At 37.8% G+C, this 10818-nt stretch overlaps 2 protein-coding genes across 2 annotated transcripts in view; one reads left to right on the top strand and one right to left on the bottom strand.

Moving 5' to 3' along the window:
- The window catches only part of syne1b (spectrin repeat containing, nuclear envelope 1b), an 80592-nt gene extending 73874 nt beyond the window's left edge, over window positions 1-6718 (bottom strand). Inside the window, 2 exon segments of the mRNA XM_055155188.1 lie at window positions 5675-5953; window positions 6562-6718. Coding sequence (XP_055011163.1) covers window positions 5675-5741 — 67 coding nt within the window. The 5' untranslated portion in view covers window positions 5742-5953; window positions 6562-6718.
- Window positions 6719-8361: 1643 nt separating this feature from the next.
- myct1b (myc target 1b) lies at window positions 8362-10645 on the top strand. The gene is made up of 2 exons (XM_020919840.2): window positions 8362-8547; window positions 9240-10645. Exons 1-2 carry the CDS (start codon window positions 8493-8495, stop codon window positions 9731-9733), a joined length of 549 nt encoding a protein of 182 aa, XP_020775499.1. The 5' UTR covers window positions 8362-8492; the 3' UTR covers window positions 9734-10645.
- Window positions 10646-10818: the final 173 nt, after the last annotated feature.

A 10818-nucleotide genomic window follows, 5' to 3' on the forward strand; every position in this document is an offset into this window, starting at 1 on the left:
GCCTCTGCTGCTGATACACCGCCTTCCTGCTGTAGCATCGTAGCACACTGTCTGGAGGCTGGAGAGGGCTCTGAGCCGCAGTGACCAATCAGATCGCAGCATGAGGTGATGTCACACCCCTGGCTGCATGATCCCAATTTAAGCTTTGTGTGGCTGGGTGTGTGTGTCTTAGAAAGATGGTATAATCCCTGTATAAGACACTGGCAATACAAGTCAAATGTCAAATGCTTCATACAATGTTTATGTTTTATTCTGCAGTTGTATTTCTTCTATTTGAGAAAGACGATCACCAAATTGCAAAATTAGACCTAATGATACAAACTAATATACAAAATTAACTGGTTGGTGAAAATCTTTTGTTAATAGATGAATGTTAAATGAAAAAGACAGCTGAATTAAAATGTATTTCAATTAGGGACATAGAATACATATGCTCCTATTGTTTTCAAAATAATATGGAGTGAATCTACAGCCAGTTTAAAATCTTTACTCACCAATTATTATGTTTAATAATGTTTGGACTTTAAAAAGACCATTCACATCAAGCTCAGTTCATATTACTGCATACTGAAATTTTAAAAAGGAGATAATCAAAATATAATACTATACCCAACTGCACCAAAAAGCACAGGTCTATTCTGCTAAATCATGTAGCATTGCTGTATGGAAGGCAGTGTACCTTTAAAAATATGTAGACTAATGCTAGATGTCTTTATTCTCCCTATAGCTCTATTGATTAAATGCAGTAAATGAAAAGACTGCGGCACAGAGCTCACAGTGGTGCTACAAATCTTAATAATTGATGCTAGACGTGCACCACCTGCTCCTTTAGCCTGATGCTAAGATGACGCTAGCATAGACACACCCACTCTGGGATTCCCCTCTACTCAGTATCATACCATCTCTCCTCTACTAGTGTGTTTTATGCAGACATACTCAGGGATGGAGAGGAGTGAATGAGAGATGATCTGGTGGCTTATTCTGTAAAACAGTCCCTTCAAGAGCCCAGCACACTAAAAGCTTTCACATGCTAAAAATAGCCAGTGATGCTATTATTATTGTTGCTCTATAGATGGCACGAGCAACAGGACACAGAGAGTCTTTTTTTTCTATTTAAACCCAATACCGCTTAAGGTCTTTTGAAATATGCTGGAGAACTGCGACCTTCAGTGAGCGGAAAACAAATCTATAGTGACATGATATTGAATTAAAACAGAAAATTAAGATATCGTAAAACATTTCAGAAAAGTAAATGGTTAGATGTGAACTGACAGATTTCCTGGGGTGCCCCCTAGAGATGCTTATGTGTAAAAACAAATGATGATTGTTTAAAGGAGAGAACACGGGGAATGGTGACATAAGTAACAAAAACAGGAATTGCTGTTTTGTTTTGTTTTTTTCTCAATAGCCCCCTCTGCAAATCATACTATTATTCTGTAAAATGCTTACTTTGTTTTATGCCTGCTATTCCTGCCTTATTATTACTAAGCATAATATTTCACAAACTAATACCAACTTCTGGTACCTTAAAATTAATGAATTGTATTTGTTGTTATACTATTACTTCTCCAGCTGTAAATGTATATAATATCCAGTCTTGATGTTTATTGTGGAGCTGTCCAGAGTCCTGAACTCACTTTGCCTTCCTACTACTGCACTTATGTAATATGGATAAAAATAGGTCACTACCACTAAACTATATCTACATCAAATCTGACAAGCATAAAATCCATATGCAAACACCTCTTTAGAAGATGTTATCCCACAAATTCAAGGCAGCGAGAGTGCTACAAACTGCTAAGTGCCAGTTAACAGCAGGTATCTCCACCATCAAAACACCATGGAAAATATCAGCCACTTAAGCCTGAACAATTGACTTAAATAATGTAGGTGATCTTAGGAGAGATTATACCTTCGGAAATGCAGCGCTGTAATGTACAGTAGGTGCTTGGCTCCACTGGTCTGTGGGCCATCTGGGAGTATGATAAAAGCCCACTAAGTTGTTCCATTTAGTCCAAAGCAAAACACAACAAATCAATTCTGGCATGAAATCGTTGATAAGAGCTCATTATGTTTGTCCAATAACATTTAAGACTTTGCTAACTCTGACCAGTTACATAATACAGAGAAATCCCCATGTTTTAATGATTTTTTAAATTTTTACTTTTTTTTTTTTATTTGGAGGACTAAGTGAAATTGAGATAAAAGGAGGATGTGGGGTGAGAAGCAGAGCATTCTTGATTGAATTATATCAGTCTAATAGAGGTCTGTTGCCTCTAACTGACAATAACAAGGTTCCTCCACTGTTCAACCTCCAGCTAAACATGTGTTGAAAATTACATAAAAAGCATAGCATATCATTTAAAGTTACACTAACTTTTCTGATAAAATGTTAGCTACCTGCTTGTCGCCATGAAAATCTTATAACGTTGCCTGATATGTTCCACAATATGAAATCAAACGCCGCCCGGTCAAGTAAAAGGGTAGATCTGTTACGGTGAGAGGTGCTTACTCAATTCATGGTTTTCAATGTATGTTTTAGTAATAAAAACACCTGTAATTTAATAAATACAAGATAGATAGGTTTAATGCCCTACTTTGGAACATTCAAAGCATGATAACATATAAACATCATTTCTTACAGTATCAAGCCTGTGATTATACATATGCCTGTCACAATAACAAATTTCAAAACATGATATATTGCTACAGAGATATACTGCGATAAATGATAATACTGAAACTACTTTTTACCACAGACACAATAACAATGCAAGATAACCCTAGAATGCCATTTTTAAATAGTAGTAGTAGTTTATTCGGTCATTTTGCACCACTACAAAACAAAACAAAACAAAACATAGACTACAGTCCCATAGATCATGACCGAAAAGGTTTAGGCTGAAGTAAAAGGTAAACCCTATTAAACAATTCCAAGAAAAATAGACAGTAGTGTCATTCAAAAGGCCTGAACTGCAGCAAATAAATAACAGAATGAACCAATAATAATGAGTCATAGAAAATACTTATTCAACTTTCTACAGCTTAAATCGTATATTATTACAATTAAAATAACACAAATCTTTCAACACTAATGCAAAAAGAATGTATTCCATTGCATTAAGTGAAGTTGATATGTTAATTATCGTGACAGGCCTACTTCTACAGACATTAAGCATATTCAACTGAAACTATAACAAACAAACAGTACCCACAGTGAGTGCGGGACTTCTTTTAGCCTAATGCCTTTTATGACAGGAAGCAACGTTAGATCATTCACACAACACTAGCCTGACGTGGCACTGCAGAAGCACCTGAACCTGGGTAATGAGAGTAATGTCTTCCAGATGTCACACCAAACTCTCCACTTCCTCCTTACAGCCACGCGATCAAACCTCCAGTTTGCACGCTGCGGTTTGTGTTATATATTCATGCTGCATATCAATCCATGTGGTGCTGATAAGATGCAGTATTGATACTTTGCAGTGACATCAAACTGGGGGTGTTCTACATGTCTGTGCATTGGCGAAATGTTCACCATGGAGACAGGATGCAAACATTAGCAAACACTGACAAATAAGATGGTCTGAAAGCTCAAGAAGAAATACAAAATGGATTTAAACAACACATTTTAAGGAGCCTTTGAGCAATACAAATGTTCATGATTCTGTTTAAGTATTTGATTTTTAACAAAAATCAAAAAAAGTGTGCTAATTCTAGCTAGCTAGCACAAATCATCTCACTTTTTTAGTTTAAAGTGTAACTTGAGCAAAAGAGCTTAAGACAGGGTAGTGCTTACAGTTAGCATCACACTAACCCGGGAATGTTGATGACATTTCAAGATACATGATACTGCAAAGTATCAATGCTAATTTTTAATCGAGAGATTTTGAAAAGCCTTTTTAATAGGCTATTTGCGGTGCATGTGTTTATTATGACTTCTGCTTTGGTCTGGGTGTTAGCAAATGACGCAGTGACATGCATATTACCCTAAATTATAGCTTATAAAAATTATATGACTTTTTTGGTAATAAATTCACAGTGTAATAAAATAATGCATTAAAATAAATCCTGTGAGGGTGCTTCAGTTCCTTCAGAGGTGGTTACAGAGTACAGAAAATAATTTGGGCAGTATTTTAGGTTCTTCCTTATTAATAACTGACAGGTGAGGGGGAAAAGATGTCTGACATTTGCTTTAAAGTAGACATATTTTTAATTCTAATATAGTCCTTTCTATGTTACTTTACTTGTATTTTTATAGTTTGTAAGAGAAAGCTATGGTAGCTATGTCTTGTGTTGTCCTTTTACGGTCCACAACATTAATGGCTGAAATGATTGAAACAAGCTCTGGTTATAGAAATATCATAGCTTGATTTGGACCTATTATATTATTATAATTACCTATCATAATTATTTGGGAGAATTAGGCTATGCTACAACTAAACTAACTAAAAAACTAAACTAACTAATTAAAAATACAACATTCAATTTAAGAGAAATATACAACAAGAGAATTTGATGACTAATAGTGTGCAGGAAATCAGAAGGTTGTGCAGCAGGAAATGGGCAAGATTGGCACAACCACAACCAAAAGTTTCACAACTGTAACTATAGAAACCACAGATAAACAATGCACACAAAAACTATAATTACTACTGTCATTATAGTAAGTGGACATGGGCAGAAATGGAAGCAGCCTAATGCCCTTGTAACACGGGGGGACCTGATGGACACCAACACAGACTCCCACTATTGATCTATTCATTTTGCAGAGGCAGCAGAGGTGTCAGGTTTAGGCCCATTGTCAGTCCATTCATGAAAATGCTGCTGTTGTGACATGTGATTAAGTTTCTTAACGTTCGCTAACATGCTTTAGAAGAAAGGAGCAAATGACCACTTAGTGTAATCTAACATGAATGTAGAAGTCTTAAGATGGTGATAGTTAAATAATAGTCCAAAAATGTGTCCAGAAAAGGAATGGAAGGGCTTATGGTAAATTGTATTACTCTATACAGTATGCCCAAACAATACAGTGACTCTGGTGGTCACAAGATATGGGTATTCATTCTCTTATTACTGTAAATGTGATTAAGGGGAAGGTTGAAGATGATGAAACTCCTCACCTAATTTACTTCAGACAATTATAACTATATCCAATTTACAGAATCAGACTTTCAGTTGAGCGAGGTTGAATTGTTAAAGATGTGTAGACTAGATACATTACATGCCACAAGGAAATGATGTCAGTATTTTCTGTGACATAACTTAGAGAACACAAATCTCAAAAGGCATAACATTTCCTACATTACAAAGTTGACCTAATAAGATTGTGCAAACATCATTATTGAAATGTTAATTTGGACCAACACTTCTTCTTAGTTAACTATTCAATACAAGGTGACTTTTGCTGTATTTGATCTTCATCAAGACATTGGTGAGGTTTTGATGAAATGATAAGGAAGTGCAAACAGAATCTTATAACTACACCTTTGTGACATATAGTTGGTTGCCTGACTGTAAATCTTCATTTTCTACTAAATGCATGCACAGTATAGATGTCCCTAAGAGCTGTGAGTCCTGTCACAGAAGGTGGAGAATGCACAGAAAGCCAGGCCAGTCATTGAATCAGCACAACATCACAGCATCAGCAGCAGAGGGAGAGGAAGACACTTACCCTGCAGTTTCTGCATCACATTTGCGATGTCCACAGATCGAGCATACTGCCTGAGAGAAGAGGCCATGTTGTCTAAATGCTGCTGCGTGACAGACAGTGATGCTGGGAGCTAGTTTCTTCACTAGTGTCTCATGCGGGACATCCCCTCGGCCGCCCCCCTCGGCCCCTCCCACTCACACGTCTCTCTGTGTAAGTGCACCGCAGAATGGGCTCAACTCAAGCTCCAGTTTCAATGTAGTCTCCAGCCTCCTGAGTCCAGTGGTCTTTTTAACTCACTGCCTGTAAAACAAAAGTAACACATGGTAAGTGTCAAAGCCACACCTCTACTAGCAATAATTTAACACGGGTTTGCTCATTGTTTTTTCATTAAATATTTATTTTAGATAGTATACTTTTATTCGAGATTTTTTTTTTCTAAATGACACATAATTCATTCATAATTCATATTCCCTTGCTTAGGCCACAAATGATGGAGTTCAGCACACAGACAATTTAATCATTAAAATTAATAAGTTAACAGATGAGAAACAAGTGAAATAATGACAGACATAATATTCTAGCCTAATGCATATATAAGCATATAAGTAAGTTCCGTCCTTTGAGCGAATTTTGTGCAATTATAGGAAGTACTGAACTATGGCACATTGTGGTACACTGAATGAAATAGGGAAGTTAATGTGGAGTGATCTAGTAGTTTAGTTTACAGATTAGTTACGTTTGGCTATAATTCTATAACATCAAATAGATTGGCGACATTTTAAGTAAATATATCTGTTGTTAGTGCACGCGTAGATGGTGGATAAAATCTCAAAAACGTGAAAACACGACAGGAAGTTAGAACAGAAATTAGGCACACTACACTGAAAGTACCCTAAATATGCGCTTACCATAACGGTGCCCTCTTTGGTTACAGTCCTCTCTCGGTTGCAGATGACATTTTGCTGCCGCTTTCAGGCACACTTCATGTTAACTTCAGCACTGAGCACCGGAAGCGGCCGTGTGTTGCCTGGTTGCTAGTGGTTACGCTGCCAAATGAAATGTGAAAAAGAGACGCACGCGGCAAACCCCAAAACAGAAGAGGAGCAGGGGGCGGAGACGTGTGCGCGCGGTGAGGCTCGTCCTACTAATTTTACTGTCAAAGGAGCTCATTATATTTGGTTCAATGGAAAGGAATTCTCTGTCTCTCTCGCACATTCTTGTTTTTTAATTTTGTTCATGTAACTAGTGTATCGCTAATTACACACAATTTTTACACAAAGAAACTAGAAAACTAGCACATGACCACACCGCCATCAATCAAAAAGGATCTGAACCAAACTAGCAGGTAGAGAAAAATATACATTGGCGCCATCTGCTGGATAACAGCGTTTGCACAACAGAAGATCTCTTAATACATTTACATCAGGCTTTTTATTAGTATGATGATCTGCTTTGTCAAGGCAGTGCTCACATTTCCCGCAAACATTGTCAATGATTTGTATGTAACAAAAATAATACATGGCAATTTTATTTTGCATTTGGACTAATAGTCTCATTTTGACTATGCTGCACATTACATTTTTATAGTAACGGGCAAAGGAGAAATTCAAGTGTTTTTTGTTTGTTTGTTTGTTTGTTTTTTTGTCCAGTTGACAAATTGAATTTCTTCTTTCCCATTCTAACTGGATGACTGAGGGATTTTATATACATTTTTATAGCAACCCATATAGTTCCCATCTGAGACCTTATAGTTAAAACTCAGAGCTGTTAGAAATTACAATGCCATCCATTATGTAATGACAGTCAGTGGAATAACATCTTAAACAGGCACTTTGTAACTTTTCTGGTGGAGGGGTTCAGAACAAGGTTGTTATGGAGAGCATTATGGAGTCACTTTAACTATAATGTTCCATAGTATGGCATTAAGCCTATCTATCTCCATGGCCCTTTCATTGTAGACTGCAAGTTTTTTAAAGATTTGTTACCAATAATTATGCCTGTAATTGAATAAATGCAAGACCGATTTAATGACTGTCCAGTAGACAAGTTACATTGTGCACCATTATGCGGAGGTAACACAGGTCCTGTAAGTCCAAACACTGCACCAGTGAGAACACAGCAACAATTGAAGGAAATCCCCATTGAGACTAGAGGCTCAAAACCCAACACTCTCTTGTACACCACTTTTCACATGTTAGTTTATCCAGATCTCACTAGAGGTTCATACGTCAACGGAAGTAGATATAGATATTTTTTTGGCATTTCAACTTGCATCTCTGTTTAGAATAGGTGGATGCACTACTCAGTGGCTCTCACTCTGGCACTGATTTAGTTTTTGTTTATACACTGCATGGGTATTTTTGGTTCTATCTAGCTTTTGTTTTGCTATAGATCTTATTTTGTTCATGTTTCATAATATTTGTATGAATTGCTTCAAACCTTGATTAACCCAATATTTAGGTGCATTATTGTTTGACTAATGAGCTACTGTGAAAGCTTGTTATTTCCTGTGGGGATGGAGTGAAAAGTTTGGGATTATTAAATCTATATATCAGATATTTATTAGGCTTGGTAAAACTGCTGAATATATGGCCTGGAGGAAATGATGCAAAAGGAAGCCCCAGTGTTTGCCAGTACTATGTCCCACACAGATAAGCAATGCACTTGCTAATTTTAAAGCCAGAGAGGGAAGGAAGCGTGACAGCAAAGTTTCCTCTATGGCAAGGTCTGCAGAGGAGAAAAACCCCAGAAGCTTGTCTTGGAAAAAGTTAGTCTCGATCCGTCTGCCTTGAGTCTGTTTGGAGTCGGTGGATATTTTAAACCATTTTATGGAGGAACTATGGCACACAATGACACTCATCCACTTTGGGAGATATTTAATTCATTTAATCGCAGTAAGTTTGTTATTATTATTGTTAGCATTGTTTTATGCAACAGTAACTTGTACACATTACACATTGGCTGTACTTTTGTACTAAGTCAAGTTAGATTATTTGAATCTTATTTCTATCTCATCTGTAAAACAGCTAATTTAATAGTCTCTGTTATTTCTGCAGTTTTGTCCAAGTGTACCTCAGTGAACCCACACAGTCGACATGACATAAAGCTTTATGTAACAATGAGCCTGTTATAGAAACTCGTCTACAAGAAATCAATAGCTCAGAGCTAACTTTAACACATCTGAAAGAGTTTTTTTCCATGTTGAAGCCTAAAGACACATTTGTTGTTGGTCCAAATAGAGGCTTATTGTTGTGCAGGGAGCAGATGAAAGAGGCATCTGGAATATGAGGCTGCCTTCAGCAGCACATATAACCCATGGGATATATTTGGCTCTTCATTTTAAGTATAAAAATGCCCAGCCTTTATGTTTGTGTAGCAGTACATCACTTTCCAAACAGTTGATGGTTCAAGTCCTGCTGCTGGAAGACACATTTAAGAGTTATAGGTGGTGGTTGAAGAGACAGTTGCCTTCTCTGTCAGTATTTAGGAAAAGTATGGCTACAGAAGTAGCTTATCATCACAAAGTGCCAAGAGTGAAAAATTATAATAATAAGGCTGGTGTATTGTTATTTTCTTTTTCTTTTAGGTGATGTGCTGCTGGCCTTTTGCCTATCAATGCTGGTAGGACTACTCCTTGGTGCCTTGGTGTATGTCCTGCTGACATGGGCATCTCGTCGAAAAGCCACAGCGAAAATTACTCGGCGACGTAAAAAGAAGTCTGGTTCTTCCTCACATTCGTCCCACCCCATGAGCTCTCAGATGGGTCTCTACAGAAGCACCTTTCTCAGTGTGTACAGGCAGCCCTCTCTGGAACCTGTGGGTCCTCTGGGGTCTAAACCCAGTCCAGAAACCTCCACATTCAGGCCTCTGCCCAAGAAGAACCGTCCAAGTCTGGACATGGGGGAGGACACTAAAGTGCTGGAGGACATGGCGTCCAACTCAGACTCCTCTTCTCCGGTCCCAAACAAGAGACACTCTTTTTGGCTGGGCAGTAATGGACTCAAAGGATTCTTCCCTTTACAGTCGTCCCCACCTGCTTATGACAGTGTGATCCATGCCTTTGAAGAGACTTGCACTTAATATGCTCTTTCAAGATAGATTATTACGGGTAGAGCTGGGCTTCTTAATTACAAGAGGATACTCTTTCAGCTTACGATGGTTCACACTATTTGAAAAACCAAAGCAAGCACTTGTGCTCTGTTGTCACACACAGCATTAAAATAACACACAAAAAACTATTTTCTGATCAATTGTTAATCGGATCCACATTTTGCATTTTATCACCTTTAATAACTGACTAGCAGTGAAATGTATCAAGGCTTTCGAAACTTGGGTTTGAAATGGACCAGTACAATTCTTGCCAAATTAGATGTTGGAGCTGGTACAATGGACACTTTCGTACCATTTTGTATGGAATATGTACATAATATAAATAACTATATAATATATGAATAAATGTAACCTGCTCAACATTTTCGTTCCATCACTTAATAGCCCATTTCATAGTATTTAAATCATGTGACAATTTGCATAATTACCTTGGCATGTAGGCCTATAGCCAATTATGGCACAGAATGATACCATAGGTCTCTCATCCATCACATCAAGGTCTTATGTGAGCGAGAGAGAGAGGGTCACTAACTTGTTCTCTAACCCGGGGTGTGCTTGTGAGGTTGCCAGTATCAAAGAAAGCCCCTTTGAGGTTCAGCTTTATTGATTATTTACTAAGCGGTTAGAGGCCAGTCAAATCATCCCATTATTATAAGTGGACCCTAGAGACATCCCTGTGAGACCTATCATCCAATTTAATTTGATGGTGCTTTTATCTTTTGCATTTAAACTCTCGGTAACTGTATCCTGCTACCTCGCTTATGGCAACCCGTTTTTAAAGACACACGCTCAAAGTGCGCCAGCGGACAAGCGCCTGGCAACACGACCGCACCGTTTACGCACTGCCACCTCGGATTGACGTGAGGGCTCTAGCGCGGTCAGGTACGTAGCCTCTGTCACATTTAAGCGTCAAAATGATATATTAAGTTAAACGCCGGGTTTATTTTCATTACTGTTGTGTTTTTGTCTCGTCAGCAGCTGTGTCTCAAACGAATTGCTGCATGCGGGTATACCGATGCAGAAAAATCATTACAGAAAGATCTAAAACGAATTTA

The sequence above is a fragment of the Boleophthalmus pectinirostris genome, unplaced genomic scaffold (assembly GCF_026225935.1).
Source record: "Boleophthalmus pectinirostris isolate CB_2022bp ecotype Guang Dong unplaced genomic scaffold, ASM2622593v1 HiC_scaffold_10, whole genome shotgun sequence".
NCBI lineage: Eukaryota > Metazoa > Chordata > Actinopteri > Gobiiformes > Gobiidae > Boleophthalmus > Boleophthalmus pectinirostris.

Coding starts and splice junctions, on each gene's coding strand:
- myct1b (XM_020919840.2), top strand. CDS start 8,493: ATGGCACACAATGACACTCATCCACTTTGGGAGATATTTAATTCATTT. Junction 8,548..9,239: donor ATTTAATTCATTTAATCGCA/GTAAGTTTGTTA, acceptor TTTTTCTTTTAG/GTGATGTGCTGCTGGCCTTT.